This window comes from Peromyscus maniculatus, chromosome 1 (genome assembly GCF_049852395.1).
Source record: "Peromyscus maniculatus bairdii isolate BWxNUB_F1_BW_parent chromosome 1, HU_Pman_BW_mat_3.1, whole genome shotgun sequence".
Classification (NCBI taxonomy): Eukaryota; Metazoa; Chordata; class Mammalia; order Rodentia; family Cricetidae; genus Peromyscus; species Peromyscus maniculatus.
The window spans coordinates 20,374,940-20,394,472 of record NC_134852.1 but is presented as its reverse complement, the minus strand read 5'-3'; the positions used below and the strand labels follow the sequence as shown (position 1 = coordinate 20,394,472).

The 19,533-nt window shown below is 46.9% G+C and overlaps 2 protein-coding genes across 11 annotated transcripts in view; both read right to left on the bottom strand.

Annotated features, from left to right (window-relative positions):
* Pla2g4c (phospholipase A2 group IVC) overlaps window positions 1-2,971 on the bottom strand; it is a 40,978-nt gene extending 38,007 nt beyond the window's left edge. For 3 of the 7 annotated variants that reach the window (XM_076571419.1, XM_076571408.1, XM_076571404.1), the window contains exon 1: window positions 2,669-2,964. Coding sequence is in view for 3 of the 7 variants with exons in the window: in XM_076571400.1 (XP_076427515.1) it covers window positions 2,685-2,718 (34 nt within the window). In the remaining 4 variants the exon portion in view is untranslated. Of the gene's footprint in view, window positions 1-2,668 lie in introns of all 7 variants that reach the window. The other 4 variants (XM_076571415.1, XM_076571395.1, XM_076571400.1 and 1 more) reach the window with 3 other exon arrangements.
* A 5,106-nt stretch (window positions 2,972-8,077) lies between these two features.
* The window catches only part of Lig1 (DNA ligase 1), a 35,133-nt gene continuing 23,677 nt past the window's right edge, over window positions 8,078-19,533 (bottom strand). For all 4 annotated transcript variants that reach the window (XM_006998137.4, XM_042272668.2, XM_042272665.2 and 1 more), the window contains exons 18-28: window positions 19,127-19,242; window positions 17,863-17,958; window positions 16,081-16,191; window positions 15,451-15,522; window positions 13,330-13,474; window positions 13,091-13,173; window positions 11,671-11,823; window positions 10,570-10,623; window positions 9,849-9,992; window positions 8,426-8,518; window positions 8,078-8,331 (exon numbers count right to left, since the gene is read on the bottom strand). In XM_006998137.4, coding sequence (XP_006998199.1) covers window positions 8,248-8,331; window positions 8,426-8,518; window positions 9,849-9,992; window positions 10,570-10,623; window positions 11,671-11,823; window positions 13,091-13,173; window positions 13,330-13,474; window positions 15,451-15,522; window positions 16,081-16,191; window positions 17,863-17,958; window positions 19,127-19,242 — 1,151 coding nt within the window. In that variant the 3' untranslated portion in view covers window positions 8,078-8,247. The remainder of the gene's footprint in view (window positions 8,332-8,425; window positions 8,519-9,848; window positions 9,993-10,569; window positions 10,624-11,670; window positions 11,824-13,090; window positions 13,174-13,329; window positions 13,475-15,450; window positions 15,523-16,080; window positions 16,192-17,862; window positions 17,959-19,126; window positions 19,243-19,533) is intronic.

Below are 19,533 nucleotides of genomic sequence, written 5' to 3'. Positions count from 1 at the left end.
ATGGTGTCCAGGAGCTAGAGGCAGTGATTCCTATTTCCAGCCCCCTCCTTCCCATCATGCTCCACTCCTGCCAACAAAACCTATTCCAAGTATGGGGCATTGTCCGAAAGCAGTGAATATAAAAGGGCCCTCCTCCTCGGCTTCTTTGCAATGAAAACCTTGAGGCTACATGTCAGCATAAAAAAATAATCTTTTTTTTTTTCTAATGGAGTCTCAGATTTTGACAATTTAAAGAAAATCCTGAACATGTATTCCCAGACACGTTCATTTTCCTGTGTTCCTGACTGCTATCCCACTACAGTCTGGGTCACCATTGTGTCACCCTGTCCATCTCCTCAACTTAAGTCCATTTTTGTATTTACTTATCTAATTCTCATGACCCTTTGTGGTGACTTTTGTAACCACAAAATATGGTGTTTTGTTCCCATTTACAGAGAAAGAAAAGAATCAAAGGGAGTGACTTGTCAATATAGCATATTGCCACCTACTCCACATGATCAACACTGTACATCATTCACCCAACTGAAATTTCATACTCACATCTACTGCAGGCACAATTATCGACTCATATGTAAGAAAACCAGAGTTTCAGTGAGGTCACAAGAGTCACCCAAACTCTCCCTCCACAGGCAAGCAGCCAAGCCATGTTTCATGGGAGTCAAGAATTCCTGCTCACCCACAGTAGCAAACAAAAGATGGAACCAGCACAGAACCCCTGCAGTTGCAGACACCTCATTTTTGACAAAGATGCCAAAAATATAGAGAAGTGGGCTCTTCAACAAACAGTGCTAGAATAACTGTGAATCCACATGCAAAATAATGAAGCTAGATCCCTACCTCTCACCTTCTACAAAGGTATGTTCCAAATGGATCACACATCTTTGTAAGGAAAATGAGGCAGAGAAGAGATAGACTCCATCTCAACAGGCTGAGACTGCCTTACTAGAACAGCAAGGGGCCCCAGCTTTTCCTAAGGATGAAGGTTGATTGCCTTCACAGGAGCAGGGGACATGTAGATATACATAGATGCCCATAGCTCTTTTTGTAGTTTGACTGGGAACAGGGTGAGTTGTTTTCAATACACAGAGATGAAGCTGAACGGTCAGGCTTGGGCTAAGCAATTCTTTGTGGCTTGGGGCTATTGTCTAATACACCCTGACTCAATTCCTCATAACCTGAGGCTATTATCCAACAATCATAAGACCTGAAACTCATGTTAGAGGGGAAAATTAGGGTAATCATTTCAAGGTACAGGGAATAGGCAAGGACAGTCTAAGAATGGTTCCAGATACTCAGAAAATAATGCCAAGAATTAAAAAATGGGATTGTAAACTTTTAATGCTGTGCACAGCGAAGAAAGAGTTGAGTGAAAAGAAAGCCTAAGAATTAGAGGAGATCTTTGCTAACTGCACTTCCGATTGAAGAGAGCATCTAAAATATGTAAAGAACTCAAAGAACAAACACCAAGACATCAAACCCAATCAATAAAATGGGCAAATAATAAGAACAGTTTTCAAAAGATTAAGTATAAATAAACAAGTAATTAAAAAAAAGTTCACCACGTGCTATTGGAAAAATGCAAATTAAAACTACATTGAATCTACCTCACTCCAATCAAAACAGTAGTCATTAAAGAAACCAGATAATGATGAGGAGTCAAACCAAAGGGAACGTTATCAAGGTTAATAGGAATGTAAATTTGTCCAGGCACTATAAAAATCAGTGTGGAATTTGAGGAAATTCAAAAAAATAAAAAATAAAGACAGATCTACCCTAAGTCCCAGCTATAACACTCGTAGGAACTTTACTGAAGGGCTCCACAGACACATGCACAGTGTCCACTGTAGCACTAGTCATATCAGCTAAGTTATGGAACAAGCCTAGGTATCCATCAACAGGGGAACAGATACAAAAAAAAAAAAAAAAAAAAAAAACGTGGTCTACGTGCACAAAGAAATTTTATTCAGCCATAAAGAGTAATTTCAGGAAAATGGCTAAAACTCCAGATTATGAGATAAACTCTCGGGCTCATAAAGGCAGTATCACATTTGTGACTCTTAGATTTTATATAGGGAAGAGGTAGGGAAAGGGAGGGTGGGGTGGCAGGGTGGGGTAAGAAGAACAAGGTCAAAGTACATCATATAATAGTATGAAAATATTTTTATGAGTTTTCAGGACTGTGTTCAACGAATATATACCAACTAAATAAAGGGCCAGCAAGATGGCTCTGTTAATAAAGGTGCTTGTTGCCAAGTCTAATGACCTGGGTTCATCCCCTGGGACCCAAATGGTAGAAAGAGAGAACTCCCCCAAGCTGTCCTCTGACTCCCCCATGTATGCTATGGCATACATACAAATGGATGACTATAGTAAAAATAAGTTCTGCTGGGGGTGGGGGGGGGAGTGAGACTAGACTCAGGCCAGAACATTGAATTACCGTTTTCAAAGAAAATGCTTTAAAAGCATTCCCAATTTAAACCAGTGTTGACCCAGCAACTTTCTAAAAGCCAGATAATGGCAAAGTGTAGCGGTGCATTCCTGTCATCCCAGCACTAAGTAAGCAGAAGGGTAATAAGTTAAGAAGCCAGCCTGGGCTACACAGCAAGCCCAACTAAACAAAACAAAACCAGACAAAGGGCCACCCTCACTCATGTCAGTATGCACAAACCTGAAAGTCTACTAACTTGTCATCCTCCAAGGACCCCGTTTCCACAGCATCCTGTTGATTCCTGAACCTGACTGCCCCTGACCATTGATTCCTAATCTCCTTGCTTCCCTGGACCCAAACGAGGTCAACGTTTACTAGCTAGCCCGTTCCTGTTTCCATGTGATAGCTCTACAGTCTTCTTTCAGCTTCTGAATGCAAAAGTAAAGCTCCTTCTGTCTTCAGGGAGCTTCTGACTCTAGTGGAAGGAGGGCATAACCTCTGCTATCTTGCTCTCGAGAAAATTGGCCTGAGAACAGTCACCACACACCCCTAACTTGTCACAAACTGGGTGTTCCTGGCAGCAACATGAGCTGTTGCTTTGATTCTGTTGCCAACTTGCAGGCAAGGTGTTGGGCAGTAAGCCCGGTGCAACCATTTCTTCATGACAAGCCATGATAGGGGGCAGTGAAGGACAAGCTCCCAACAAATGAATGGCACTTGGAAACAGCTACTGCTCCCAACAACTATCTTTGCTACCCCTTAGACTCTCAGGCAGCTGGCAAGCTCACTTTTTTTATTAAGAGATTTTCTATTCATTTTACATACCAACCACAGATTCCCCTCTCCTCCCTCCTCCCACCCCCTAGCCTTTCCCCCCTAATACCCCCTTCTCCCCACCTCCTCCAAGGCAAGGACTCCCATGGGGAGTCAGCAGAGCCTGGTATATTCAGTTGAGGCAGGTCCAGGCCCCTCCCTCCTGCATCAAGGCTGTGTAGTGGTCTGGAAAGCCCATAAAGCCTATCTTCAGGTCAGCATTTATATCATAGCACATAGGAAGTCCTCGGGGTTTGAGGGTACCAGCCAAATCTCAATCCACTACTTGTTAACTGAGGTTTATAGCAAGCAACAGTATCCTGATGAGGGTAAGGTTTTCTTTTACTAAAAGACATAGAAAATAATTGTACCAATAGAATAGCTTCATGGGAGGGGGTGGATGAAGTTATGCATGAGACATTTAAGACTAAGTCTGACTCATTTCACATCCATATGGAAAAATGTGGTGAGTTCCACTTACAGTTGGGTGATTTAAAAAACTCCTTCCCAGTATAAAACACTTCCTAGCAACCTTAGCTAGGTTGATCACGTGACTGAGATCTGGTCATTCTGAGTCACCTTGAATTAGGAACGCTGCTTCCAGTTCTTCAACCTCCCACGATGTCCTCAGACATATACCTAAACCACTATTCTATAATCTTCCCACCTAGATAGGCTGTGACAACTTTCAAGCTGAGCAGGGTTTCACTCTCTGGGGAACATTCACGTGCCCAACTCCAGGCTTGTTTCTTCAGTGTCCACATACATCAGCATGACTCCTTCCTTGAAGACTTGATTGTAGCAGGTTCCATATTCTCATAGGTGCACACAAGGCCCTCCTGGCATACTTACTGTGAATATGTGGCCTGAAGCAGATAGCCCAAACAATCCTGTCTCACCCACCCCATCCCACCACCACCACCACCACCACCACCCCACCCCCACGCCCCCATCACCCAGACAGTAGAGCACGGTGCCTTAGGATCTTCACCTGTTAAATGTAGATCATTTACAAATTAGTGGAGCTCACTGGTGAGAATATGAGAGGGAAATCACTAGCAAGGCAGGAAGGCAAAAAGCCACTTGTTCAGGCTCCGGCTTGCACAACAGTCCCACTAGGACTGTGCTGGCCAGGGACCATACTGACACCTGTGCTTCAAGCTCCAACTTGCCTCACCTTATTTCACTCTTATAACAGCCCAGGCAGGATGTCAACTGCAGCAGCAGAGACCCCCAAAGACATCTGGTTTTGTCTGTATGTGCGTGCTCCTATCGGTGTATTCACGTGGATGTGCATGTTCACGTGTGTACTTAAGTATGCTCAAAGGGTGTCAGATGTCTTCCTCAATCACTCTCCACATTAGTTTTTGAGGTGGGTCTGGTCTCACTTAAAATCTAGAGCCTGGCAATGCGGCTGGACTGGCTGGCCCAGTGAGCTCCAGGGACCCTGCTGTCTCTACTACCTCTGCTGGGATTACAGGCACACAGTATGGCGCCCGGCTCTTTTTTTTTTCCCCCTTAGTGTGAGTTCTGAGGCAGCCTGGACCCAGGTCCTCAAGCTTGCATAGTAAGCACTTTACTGACTGAGCCGTCTCCCCAGGCCAGGACAGCTGCTTTTAAAGGGGTTTGGTGAGGGCTGGGTATCGGTGGAAGTATTAAGGCAACTCCATGTAGTTAAAAGGGAGGTTTATTTTGTGGGGTAACTTACAAGTAAAGGGATAGGTTACAGGGTCTGGGAAAGGTGGAGTGCTGTTCAGTGGTGTTCTCTGGAGAACTCTGCTCAGTCTACCTCCAGTGTCCAGGATTCAGGAACCAAGAGAGCTGGCACATCCGGATCTCAGGTCTTAAGGGCTCCTGTCTCAGGCCCGCCTTGTAGGTGTGACAGTTACCGAAGCCTCAATGGGGGTAGTACTTCCAGGTCAAAGCTGGAACAGCTACCCACTACATCTCCCCCTTTTGTCTAATAAGAAAGTTCTAACCTAATGCAAAACTATATACAATAGGAATGATTATCAAATATTGTCCAGGAGGAATAAGGGATAATGACCTAGACAAGATGGAACTACAGCCAACACAAATATCAAACAAGAGACACATACTAAAATCCAGAGACGTCTGGAGCATGGGTAAATGGCACGTTACACAGATCATTCCAAAAGGTACCCTATCCTGAAGCACCTGAATCTAATACTTAATATGTTCTAGCTAAGATAGAAGATTGTAATTCATTTAGACTATAATGGATAATTAAGAAATATAGATTAATAATTGGTCTTCTATGATGGTCAAACTTATAGTTACGTTAAGTTTTCTAGGTATACATAGATATAATTCAATTAGGCAGGTAATCTTCAAATACTTCAAAGATCTAGAGAATATGGCATTTTAAATGTTTTAAAAATTTAGACTTTCTGGACAGTGAGACATGTCTGTTCCTGGCAGCACAATTTATTTCAAAGAAAAAGATGGGCATCGAAGACACTCCATAAGGAATTTATCTTCTTCTTGGCAAAAATAACCATTTGGACAAGAAACTGTTCTTGCCTAGACTGCTTGACAAAAACGTATCGACTGGACATGCAGGACCCATAGGAAGGTGACCACTGAACTTTACAAGGCAAAATGGTCCTTCAGGTTCCTGCTTCACAGAAGAAACTGCCAGACACTCTACAGTACACAGAGAGAAGTGACTGAGAGACTCTAGCTAGGTCTGTGGGCTAAAGATAGATGCCCCAACTTTACAGAGAAACTTTGGATGACTGTCCAGGCAGCCAGCTGTCTCTGTCATTCTAGATTTTTGAAAGTTGCTTACAATGCACTTCCTGTTTATTGAGGTAATAGTGTATCCTTCTGAGGTGTTTGATGTAGTTGAAGACTAGATAGTTATAATTTCCTTAGTTATGATAAAAGGTAAGTTAGATATGAAACAGACTCACAAATATAGGATAGAATATCTTCTTTAATTTTGCCAAATACAAATAGACTAGATATTATAATGTAATTTTACTATGTTAAAGTTAAAACCTCCCTTTTGGAAAAAAAAAGGGGGGGGGGAGTGCTATAGATATCACTCTGTATGCTGTAAATGTGTTGCTCTAATTGGCTAATAAATAAAGTGCTGATTGGCCAGTAGCCAGGCAGGAAGTATAGGTGGGACAAGCAGAGAAGAGATTTCTAGGAAGTCAGGGGTCACCAGCCAGACACTGAGGAAGCAAGATGTGAAGGCAGGACTGAGAAAAGGTACCAAGCCATGTGGCTAAACATAAATAAGAATTATGGGTTAATTTAAGTGTAAGAACTAGTCCATAGTTAGCCTGAGCTAATGGCTGAGCAGTTTTAATTAATATAAGCCTCTGTGTGTTCACTTGGGTCCAAGTGGCTGCAGGACTGGTGGGTAAGAGAGATTTGTCCTGACCATGGGCCAGGTGGGACACAGGAAAACTTCAGCTACAGCTGGGTTCTGTGTCAACGTGACACAAGATATGGTCACCTGGGAAGATGGAATCTTGACAAAATGCTTCTACTAGGTTGCCTGTAGGCAAATCTGTAGGGCATTTTCTTAACTGATGATTGATGTGAGAAGATCCTGCTCACTGTGGTCAATGCCACCCGTGGGCTGGTGGTTCTAGGTGCTGTAAGAAAACAGGCCAACCAAGCCAGGGGGAGTGAGCCAGTAAGCAGCACGTCTCTGTGGCCTCTGCATCAGTTCCTGCCTCCAGGTTCCAAACATGACTTCCCTTGTTGATGATGAAGTGAACCTATAAGCTGAAATAAACCCTTTCCTCCTCAAGTTGCTTTTGGTCATGGTATAAGATAGGCTTCACTGTGCCCCACAAGAATGGCTCTAGCTGTGCACACCTGGACTTTGCCTATTTGTCTACCCTCCTCCTGGTCCACGTCTCCTCCAGCTGGTAGCCAGAAAGCTAGCTGCTACAGGTCCCTAAAATCTGCCAGGGCCCAGTTCTTTCTGGAACCATCTCAGAAAAGCAGAGCTTTCTAAAAGATTCTCCCGCTCATCTTAGGAGCGTTTCTATCACATCTGCCTAAGTTTTGCAACATGTCTGTGTCTTCTCCAGCTTCAGGTGACCTTCATGGGACCACAAACTAGCTAGGGCTATCTGCACCTCTGTGAGAACTGCAGTCCCTCCTGAAGCCCTGGAGGGAAGGAAAGGGATACTGGGGGAAGACTAACAGAGATGCCTGGTCTTTGGTCATGTGCCAAAGGAGGCTGGCACTCAGCTAGTACTTCTGATCACCTGCCATATACAAGATATGTCCAGGGCACAGCCATAAGCAAAGCAGCCACAGTCACTACCTGATCTTGTGGAGTGAAATGCTACACTGAGGATTCTGAGGTGATGTCTGGTAATAAGATGGTGGGTGACACAAATGGGAACCACACACCTGGTATTGAACCACTGTCTCCCAAGAGCATGGGGACCTTGTTAGGAAGATGTGGGACTGCCTGCCTGTCAGCCCACTGGGTTGGAGCCGTAAGTGCTGGTGCTCTTGGCCAGGGCACTTGGTGTCCTCACCTATATTTGCAAAAGGCAGCACGACAGTGTCAACCTGCCAGAGTGCTAGGAGTTCAAAGAAGTTAAAACATGAAGGCTCTCAACTACTGCTATTCAATGATTAGCACTGACCACATGTGGCTATTTAAAATAAAATAAACTGTTCTAGTCTTAGGACTTAGGTGGCAAGGGCTACATGTTGAATGTTCCACAGCACAAATGGCTGGAGGCTGCCAGAATTCGGGGAACATGAAACTTGTCCAGAACCTGGCAAGGTCATATACTATACTCTATGCGAGCTCACAGACCAATGCCACAGAGCTCAGTGTGGACCTCCTCACAGAGTAGGCATTTAGTAGTCATTTATTGAAGAAAATGAAGCATTCCAGCCCCAGTATCCCACCCCTATGTCCCTACACACACCAGTCAACACCACCAGGTAACAGTACCCAGGTTTCCTCAACCTCTGCCCAGGCCCAGGAGGCTAGAGGTTTAATAGCAGTCCTCAAAGTCGGAGTCCATGTCTGAGCTTTGCTGGTTCTGAATCTGACTCTGCTTCCGATACAAACAGGCCACCTGAGGAGAGGGTGAAGGGTATCAGCAGCTCTTCCCCAGCCACGACTACCTCTATGGCTCCTGGCCAGAACCAACCCCCTTCCCAGGGCCTCACCTGGTCACTGGTGGTGGCCTGCTCTGGTTGCTTGTCTTCACGGACGCGAACGAACCGAGGGAAACGAAGGGAGATCCCTTTCTCTTTGTCCACCTGTGAGAGAGGACAGTAGTGGGGGCTCTGCAGGGTTCTAACTGAAGTAAGCTGACAAGCGATTCCCTAGTCTTCCTCTTTCCTGACCTGGGCCTTAGCTCAATGGGGCTGAGCAATGGGCTCTAAAGGTTAAAGAAGGTGTCAGCATGTTTGACATCCTGGTACCTGGTGTACTTTAACACTCAGGAAGTATCAGCTGCTATAGTTATTTATGCAGTCAGCATCCCAATGAGGACGAGTGCTGAAAAGCAGCCGGGGCTTTGATGCCAGCTAGCAGCTCTCAGGAGCCAAGCAGCTCTAAGCCAGTTACCTCAGCTCTCTGTGACACTCATTCTCACCTATGAACACAAGTACACAGACTAACATTTCCATGAGACTTAATACTCCAGTTACTAAGCTACGGCTGCATCACAGTAAATGTAGGACAAAGGCCAGCTACTTGCACTTGGTACCAAGAGCCCTTGCTCTCTACTGTATAGTAAGTATGATAAGTATGAATTTTTTTTTTAATGAGATAAACTGAGCCTGGAAGAACTTGCTTGCAATCCCAGCTGCTCAGGAAGATGAAGCAGGAGAATTTCAAGTTCAAGGTCTGTAGGTTAATGAGAATTTGTCTAAAATAAACAATAACAAAAACAAAAATACAGGGTAAAAATAGAGAGGGAAAAAAAAGAGGGGTATGATAGAGCATAATAACCCATTGAGATGCCAGGGATGTGGCTCAGTAGCAAAACACCTGCCTAGAATCCCCCAGTCAGAGCATGATCAGCAGTAGTAGAGAACTTGCCTAGCATGCACCAGGCTCTGGCTTAAGACCAAAAAATCCTAAAAAACAAAAACCCAGGAGATACACTTTTCAAAATATAAGTCTGTTTATACTCAGAAACTACATGCCAGCCATGCTTCAGGACAGGAAGAAAGGTCAAAAGGACCTTCATTTGAGTTGTACTATCTCCTGTGTACTACCTACTGACTGCTGTAGCCACCGGCTACATCACTGATCTGTTCTGACACAGGGACATTAGCCACGGAACTGCAAAACTCGATAGCATGACAATTAATTCTGGGTGAAATAGCAACCTCGGTCATGAAGGAAACAATGGGAAGGCAAGCTGCATTTTCACCTAAGTCTAGGTTCTCAGGTTATGTTGGAGATAAAGGTCAGATGCTACCAAAGGGAGCAATGTCACTGTCTTTCTTACTACAGCTGAATGATATCTGACACCTAAGTATATTCCAGGTTTCTTAATACACAGGAAGAGCACAACCCAAAGTCCCTCCCCAACAGCTGTCTTCCCTACTAGAATCTTTCCCAGACCCAAGCACTCACCAGGCCCCGTGCAGCAGGGTAGACAGGGGACAGGGAGAGATCTGCACACTTCACTTCCCACACGACGCTTGGGTCCAGCCAGTGGTCTGGGGCCACTGCTCCATCAATCCTCACATAGGGGCGTGGGGTCGGCAAGACCAGGGCCTGCAGTGAGCAGAGGGAAAGGAGATGAGCTTAACTATCAAAGCCCTAGAGGGAGGTTAGAGATGAGAGAAGGGGAGAAGAAAGTTGAGAAGATGCTGTCTAAGCAACCCTTATATCAAAAAGCTAGACATGGGGTATCCAAGGGAAATGGTAAAGGGAAGAAAGGAGACACCACGGGACTGAGAAGGGATACTAAAGATACAGAGACATAGACACATACATAGACAACACTTGAGGGGGGTCAGGGGGAGTTTGAGGTGAGGGACACAAACCTAGGGAACAGCAGAGAGATATCCAAGAATGGGACAGAGATGGGGTCAGACCTGAGGATACCAACACACAGGACAGAGAAAACGCCTGAGACCACTAAGAAAGATTGTCCTTCTCTAGAGGCTCATAGCACTTCTAAGGGGCAGCTCCTAGATGCATGCTGTGCTGGGACATGCAGTCCCTTGGCCAGCATTGCCAGTAAGTAGCTGGCAGATCTGGGACTTAAATCTAGATGTTCTCGGAATCCATACTACCAAAGCCCCAGCACAGAGTATGATGAGAGGTGCCGGGCAGTCATGCGGCCCACCTGTAGGCTCTGGTGATGCTCCTCCAGCTCTTCATCGCTGAATCCAGTCCCCAGCTGCAGGAGAATATGGCGAATTAGAAGCTCATCTGGCCAGTTGGTCCAGCACCTAACCCTGCTCCTGCCACCTGAGATGAGGTGGAGTGATGCATTCGGCCAAAGTTCACAGAAGGGGAAAATTTCCTGCCCGGAAAGACTACGCTTGTCATGCACTGCCCTTTGCTGTCTAGAAAAAATTATCTCCTCTGCTGTGTCTCTCCAATGTCTGGGCAAGATCTCTACCACTGAGCCACGCCCTCAACCCCTCACTGGGGGATTCTAGGCAGGGGCTCTACCACTGAGCCACACCCCAGCCCCTCACTGGGGGATTCTAGGCAGGGGCTCTACCACTGAGCCACATCCCAGCCCCTCACTGGGGGATTCTAGGCAGGGGCTCTACCACTGAACCACACCCCAGCCCCTCACTGTTGGATTCTAGGCAGGGGCTCTACCACTGAGCCACACCCCAGCCCCTCACTGGGGGATTCTAGGCAGGGGCTCTACCACTGAGCCACACCCCCAGCCCCTCACTGGGGGATCCTAGGCAACAGTTGCACTGCTGAGCTACACTGCCAGCTTCATACCCAGTATGGCACTGGACTTGTGACTCTCCTACCTCCCAAGGGCTAGGATTACAGGCCTGCACTACCTCTTACCACTCCTACTCTTTAACACCACCATTAAACCTAGAACCAACATGTAGGAAATGCTAAAAAGTAGTAATACTCTGTGCTGGCAGCTGTCTTTAAACTGCTTATGTAAGTTTCTAATTAGACAAGTCCGGTCTGTATTGACAGCCATATTACTGTTTGCCTTCTGTCCTAATAATAGTGCTTTTAAATCCCCATTCTAGATAAATACTGCAAAAATGTAAAAATATTGCAAAAAATATTTCTGGTGCCCAAAATATGACAAATTACAAGCCATGATCACATGGGTAAACATGTGAGACATCACTCATTTATTCAGAGCTGGTGGAGCCTGCACATGCATGATGACACAGGCACATCCCAGAGTGTAATTATATCCCTCCCGATTCTGTGACCAGCACCCAGTCCCCAGGACCTTGCATATGGCCTGCAGTTCTTCACTCTCCGCATCATAGGCAGCCAACAGGAAGCCCCCATACCGGCCGGCACGCTTCCCCCGGCCCAGGTAGGCACCAATCACTACAAGGTCCAAAGTGTCGCCCACACCGTCAAGGTAGTCCTTCTTCAGCTGGAGGAGAGAAGTGAAGGATGAGAGGGGTAGAAGGGCAGATGGGAACTCACTACTTGAGGCTTATCCTTGAGGGCTTGAGAACTTTGAGGACAGCTTGCTGGAGAAGTTGCAGGTAAAAGGGCTTTTCATCTTGAAGCAAAGCAAATGAGTTAGAGGTATGTGAGGGGAATCACCTTTTATATTAACAGGCTGAGCTGGCATCTGGATCCTCCTGCCCCAGCCTCCAGAGTGCTAGGGTTACAGTATGTACCACATCCAGCTTGGGGGTTACCTTGTTTCTCTTTGCTTCAGTCCCCAAATAGTCACGGTTAACTCACTCAACCCATCCCTTCACACTTACCCATCCATTCAAGAAACACTTATGAAGCACCAGCTGAGTGACAGGCAGGCACTTAAGATTGTAAGTAAAAGAGTGAATTATTGCTAAGGCAGGGAAGGTTTGCACACAATGAGCTGCTTCTAGATAGGAGAAACAGACCAGAGCCAAGAGGAAAAGCACGGCAGGCCTAGCTTGCCCAGTTCCCAAGCGCCTCCATCTGTCATCTCGTGCCAGCAAACACTCTTCCACCCCCTTCTCATTTTTGCCCAATCATACATCACACTGGCTTATTCTCTATAAAGTAGCCAGAGGACCTCTGCAAAGTGACAACAGGATCAGACTTTCTCTGAGACTCTGCTTGCTTCCTGAAACCTTTAGAAAAGAACCTAGTTTTATCTCACAGGGCGCAAGGTGCTACACAGTCAATAGCCTGCTCCCCTGACCTCCCCTGCCCACCCTGTATCCTGTAACACTAAACCTACTCCGCCTCCGGGACCGATGCATCTGTGGCTCCCCAGCCCAAATGCTCTGCCCTCATCTTCACATGGCCCACCCCTTCCTGCTGTCCAGAGCTGTACCAGATGTCCAGCTGGAGGGCTTTTCTGAACTCCCCAAGACCCTTCCTAACCAAGCTGACTCTTTCCTCATGAGCTCATCAGAGGCGGTTTATCTTGGACACAACCCAAGGACTGTCCTTTGAGTGCCTCCTACAACAATGACACCAGCACAGGAGCACAGAGACCTGGCTTGGCTTCCTCACCATGATGTAACCAAAGCGTAGGCTAAGCAGTTCACAGTGAGTTCCTGGAAGAGCCATTAGCCATGCTTTGCTGAGACAGTAATCATATAATGGGGACCTGTGCTCAGACAGGGAGTGGCTGGAGACTCCAGTGCATAGTGGGGCAGACATCCACACTGGGAAAGCCAGTCAGAGGCCAGAATCACCTTGAGCCAGTTGTGTGACCTCTTGGCGATCTCATAGGTGGCATCAACATCCAGGGTCTTCACCATCAGCCCTTCACAGGAGTCTGTAGGAAACACGGAAGCCTGATTGGGGAGATAGTGGCTCACAAGGCCTGAGCAGGCAGGATTCCAGGCAAATCTCAGGGGTTGGGAAATGGAAACACGGTCGGCGCAGGCTACAGCAAGGCTTCAGACCCGTAGAGAAGAGTGGTTGCACTCACCCTTCACCGACTGCTCCAAGAACTCAGCGATCTGCTCAATGTCCTTGGTGTCCAGGGAGGTGGCGAAGACAAACTCACCCTCTGTCTCCACAAAGTTTTCCCGGAGCAGCTGCCGCCGTCGAGACAAGGGCTGGCGAGTCAGGGACTGAGGAGAGAAAGTGGACAACACCAAGGAAATAAAAACTATAGAAGTCCGGACCTTGACAGTGTACACAACAGGCACACATGTGGTTACAGAAAGCCTTGGGGAAGGAGGAACCAGCGACCAGCAGGACCGTCAGAACTTTAACTGTAGATGGAGGGATCAGAGAAAAGCAGACCGCACTAGTGTGCTGAACTCAGGATTACCTAATGGGAAGCCATCATCCATCATCCACCTGGTGCCAGAATGAACACTTTGTGGAATTATAATTTAGTTTTTATTTATTATTAATTTGTTTATCACAATATGCAGATATGGGTGTCCATGGCACACATGTGGAGGTCAGAGGATAATTCTGTGGAGTCAGTTCTCTCATCTTCACATAGGGTTTTGGGGACTGAAGTCATGTTATGAGGCTTGCCAGGCAAGCACTTTTATATGCTGAATGCCATCGCACAGGCCCTACTTCTTGTCAATTTTAATATCACCACAAGGTTAATACACATTTCCAAGAGGATCTTCCCTACACTAACAGAGAACTGAGAATCCCCTCCTAAGTGAGAAAAAGATTAACAATGCAATGGTTCCTCAATATCTATGGAGATGAGTCTGGGAGCCCCCCATCCCAGATACAAAGTTCACACATGCTAAGGTCCTTTATAAACAATAGTGAAGTAAGCTAGGCATGGGGTGGTGCTAGCTAACTAACAAGCTTAACTGCTTGCTAACTCAGGAGGCTGAGGAAGGATCACACACACACACACACACACACACACACACACACACACACACACACACAAACTTTATACACACAGACAAGACAGATAGAACCTGAATAAGATGTCATCTATCCATAAGAAAGCTAGCCTCTGCTCACCTTACTTCCCTAAGACAGACTCACCTATCTGGTGGAAACAATATGTGCTATATGGCTCAATTAGCCAGAAACATATAGACTGTCAGTTCTCCCGATAGCCCAGGGACAGAATCAGATCTTGACCAGGTACAGAGATTTGACTGGCACTGCCCAGACAGAAGATATCAAGAGAGAAGCAGTAAGAAGAGGCAAGAAGAGAATGGGAGATCTTGTCCCTCAGCCCAACCCCCGAAGTACACACGATGAGTTCTCTACAGGCTGGGTGAGAACAATTTCTGTGACAGTAATCATCAGCTTCTTAACTAGTACCCTTAAGCGACCATTTTCAAATTTTCAGACTTAAAACTCTTTATAGCCTTTTTTTTTAATTTTTTATGTTTTTAGCAGATACTGGAGACATAACATGAGGTCTCATAAATTCTAGGCAGACACTTTACTTCTGAGCCCCAGCCCCTCATTGGGGGATTCTGAGCAGGGGCTCTACCACTGAGCCGTGCCCCCAGCTTGTTAAAAAGTACTTGAGGACTCTCTTTAAAGGGCATCTATTTAGGGGGAGGATAGAGGTGGCCATACTTCTTGATATTCATAATATCAGAAATTCAAATTTTTAAATATAGTTAATTCATTAAAAAATAGTGTATCCAATTTGGCCAATTAGCATTTATTTTTTTCATCTTTTTTGTGTTCTGCAAATGGAGCTCAGGGTCTTGAGCAAGCCAGGCAGGTACTCTACTTATAGTACTTACACACCTCCAAACAGTGTATTTTATAAAACACACATCTATTTAAAAATAAATAGCGAGAAGAGGGGCACTGACTGACTGAGAGTGTGCAGACCCTTTTCAACAGAACAGAGGCTGGCTTTTCCACTGCTTCTGAAATCACAGGGAGAAAAATCTACTTCATACAGATGTAAAACCGCACCAGGAGTCCTCAAAATCACCCTGCACAAAAGGTCTGGGGGCCTCTAGCCTACTGAGCCCACACTTAGAAAGGCACTGCCTGAGCATGACATTCCAGCTCAGTGATGGAGCAGAATCAGCCTCCAAGCTCACTCCAACCTGCCACTCTGTGTGGCCACCTGTCACAGAGCAGAACTCACCTCTCCGTTGAGGTAGATGAGATCAAAGGCATACAGACACACCTGCACCTGTATTTCCGATGCATCAACTTCCTAGTTGGAACAGAACAAAGACCAGGCATGAGGGACAGGGAGGTGACCTTCTGTGCCCTATCCCATCATGCTTTGGGCAGACACCTACCATTCCTCACTCCTCCCCCCAGGCGAGGGGATCACACTGCTAAGGGGGCAGCAAAGCTGCAGACATAAGCCCTGAACGAGGATGACTCCTGGGAAATCCTGACTTAACCCTCCTTCACTGCATGATTTGCCTGCCAGCCTCCCTTGCAGCCAATGATAAAAAAAAAATGCCACAACACTAACAAACTAGGTATAAAAAGAAAGCCAGCTGAGGTCCAGGGTATGTGACTTCCCCAACAGGCCTTTCATAGTGAAATGATAAAAACAGGAAAAGGACCCTTCACTCTTTCCTAACTGAGATCCTGGGGTGAGAATGCGATGGCTGGAACAATGGTAACCACTTTGCCAAAGCTAGATCCACATTCAGATCCACTCTGCCCCCTTAGGGGACCAGGCAGGACCCAAAGTCAGCCCTGGAAGGAAAGAGACAGAGTGTGCCACTGCAACAAGAAATTGATGGGCTGATGCTACCTTGCGCTTTCGTGTGGTGAGCACTTGGAATGGCTGGATCTGCTTCTTTTCCCGGTCCCAGGCCACAGCTTCAGTGTCCAGGATGAAAGATGTCACTGAGGGGAGTTTAATCTGCAAAGTGAGGGAAGAAGTCAAAGGACAGAAACAAGCCAATGAATTCCTTTTCCCTCCCTTGCTCCCATGAACCACAACTGACCTCAGCAAACACAAGAACATAGATCCTCCTGAGTCCTCACCAAGGGGCACTAGTTTTCCTGGTGACTTGCCATTTCGTACCATGGACCAGACTCAGCGGCTGCACCCAGGGAAACTTCCCTCTTCCTCTCACCACATTCAACTTTCCCTGAACCCAGCACTTCCCCTCTGAGGTCTCTGAGCTCTCACCTCACCACAGCGTGCCTCAGCCACCCCAACTGCTGCCTACTTGCACTGACCCCTGCAATAGCACCTCTAGCCAACAGCCAATAATAACAACCCTGGTTATTATTGCTGTGCTTGCTGATAAAAACGGTGTGAACTTCCTTGAGCTCTGGAGAACTCTTCATCAGCCCCTAGTCTTCTCTTCACTTCAGCACATCAGCTGCCTTGTGTCTCTAAGGGGCAGGTGTCTCACAGAACTGGGCCTTTGCACATGCTGTTCCCTATGCAATGCCTGCCTTCCTCCCTATCCCCTCTCCTGTGGTTTGCCTTCCCTGGGAAGCCTTCTTTTCCCTCACTAAAACACCGGTAGAATGTCAGGGGCCACCCTTCGTGTTGCATCCCAGAGCTAGCTGTATGGTTTAAGACACTTCAGACCTCCTTTTCCTCCACTCAGTGCTAGGAACTGAACAGAGGGCCTTGGGCACTACATGCGCAGCAAGCATCCTACCCTGAGCCAGGCCCTCAGCCCTTCATTGGTGGACTCAAGGCAGGTGCTCTACTGCTAAGCCACACCCCCAGTTTCTCATTAGTAGACTCCAGGCCACTGTTGTAACACTGAGCGATGTCCCAGTCAGTTATGGTTCTTATTCAGGGTCACAGATGCTGGACCTTTTCTTCGGAGTCTACAGTGTCCCCCTCTAATGAAAGCGGCAAGCTCTGGCTGTGCTACCACAGGCTATGGCACACACAGGTGCCTAATCCACATTTGCTGAGTGAATGGGTACAGAAAACAGGGGCACTTCCAGGAAACAGCAAAACCAAGATGTGCTCAGTGTTTAAGAGCACTTGATGTTCTTACAGAAGACCTGGGTTCAATTCCCAACATCCAGGAAGCGTAGAAAAACCCCTGGCCCAAGGCCCAGCCCTGCTCTGCCTCTGAGCTACTTGTAAGGCTCCAGCTGCGCACAGGCTAGTGCCCTTTAGGTCCTCTCTTGGCCTCACTATGGACAGGCTCTAGACTGATCCAGGATTCTGCTAAGGATGTTCATGGGAACCCGTGTTAGACAGTGTCCACAAGTTGAAGCCAGTGGGGGGACGGGGCAGGGGTCTAGGAAAGCTTAACTTTCCCATGGGCTATACATAGCCTAGAACCCCCTTCCCCTCTGTTTCTGTCTGGAAGTATGGCAGCTGCAGGCAGACAACACTAGGATGACAAGCTAGCCAACCAAGGACAGTGGAATCAGAACAGCCTTGGAGCACCTGCCTCCAGACTGCAGAAATACGCAACATCTGTTCAAACCATACTGAAGCAAGGCTGTTATACACAGCTACACATCTTCCAGTCTCCTAATAAGCCCCGCCCCTACTGCACCAGGTTGGTCCAGAGGGGGCTGTACCACAGCCCAGCAGGCAGACACTCACCTTGGGGATGCGGCTGATGATGTCAGGGTACTTTCCTGTGTTGTCTTCCTGGTTCCTGCTGAAGATCTTCACCTCTCCACTTTCCAGAACGTGGATCTACCATCACAGGGGAAGGGAGAGGAAGTCAGGCAAGCCCTTTCTGTGTGGCACTGGCTTCAGACCTCACCTTCACTGCAAGTTTGGGAAGCTCAACGAGCTGCTACAGAGATCTGAGCAAATCATCTTAAGTTTCCTGGTACCTGCAACCTGTGTGTAGCATACAACATCTTTTCTCCCCTGTTTTTTTTTAACCTTTATATATATAATGTACGTACACACACACACACACACACACACACACACACACACACACACACACACGTACAAGATTTATCACACTGTTGAGTGTGCAGGTAAGAGGACAAGCTGAGGAAGTTAGTTCTCTCCCTCCACCATGGGAGTCCTGGGGATCGAATTCCGGTCATCAAGCTTGGTAAAGCATCTTGCCTACTTGTCACTTCACCAGCCTGGTGTCTGACTTCATCGCTTCTGTTTCCCATTTCCCCACCTCCCTGTCTCCCAAAGTTCATCCACCTTGTTGAATGAAACACAGACCTGTCTGAATGAGTTGTGCTACAACTGAACCACTCTGGATTCTACTGTTGGCATAGTTGTCTGAATACTGTCTGGTATTTACACAGGGTTTAAGAGGGTTATATATACGCCATCTCATATGTATAGTATCTTTAACCTATATATGCATATATGTTTATAATCATGACCACTATTACAAACTGTTTTCTGATTGTCTTCTCATTATTATTCTGAAGACTCACTGCTGAGGTTGTGCATGTGGAATCCACTGCTGTGACTGCCTCAAAGGCCCAGGCACTACTCACCTTGTGGGCTATCCCTTCCTCATGTGATAAATGCCAGGCTAGTCCCAAATCCCACCCAGACAGAAAAGCCATAGCATACTTCCTCAGCACCAATGCCTTGGTCTCAGGAGGCACACGCCTGTCACTGCACTAAGAGTCACACAGGGACCTCCCAGAACGGCAACCATAAATCATACTGTATTCACCAAGTGCCAGGGCAGTCAACATCTCCTGATGACCCTTCTATAGGTCAGAACTTCTAGCAACCCCATTTTGCCATAAGCTGGAGGTGAAGGGTACTGCACTCACTGAACAGAGGGGAGACTAAAGCCAGAGAGAGGACTGTGCCATTCCAGACCTGTACTGAGTACCCTCCTCACACAGGAAGGGCTGTGCTCAACCCATACCTGTGCCCGCTGCCCATCATATTTGTACTCGCAGGTGAAGTCCACCTCCTCAAAGCGTTTCAGTACCTCACTGACACCCCGAGTGGGATGGGCCAGCATTGGTTTAAGAGGGACCCCTGGGAGGGAAGAAGGCAAATTAGGAGGGCAGAGAAAAGGCAATCGATCAAGAAATTACGAGGGGGAGGCAAAGGCTACCAATGTGCCCAGGACCTACTACTCTCTTCTCCTGCCATACTGTAAAGGAGAGGACCACCCACATGTCAGAAGAGGCACTCGGGTCCCCATACCAACCTCCCTGGCAGCTAATAAAGGCCATACATGGGCACAGGAGTAACAAGGGCAGTATATGGTCACACTTTACAAGCAACATTACCTCCCCTCTTTCCCTAATCATACAGGCTTTAGAG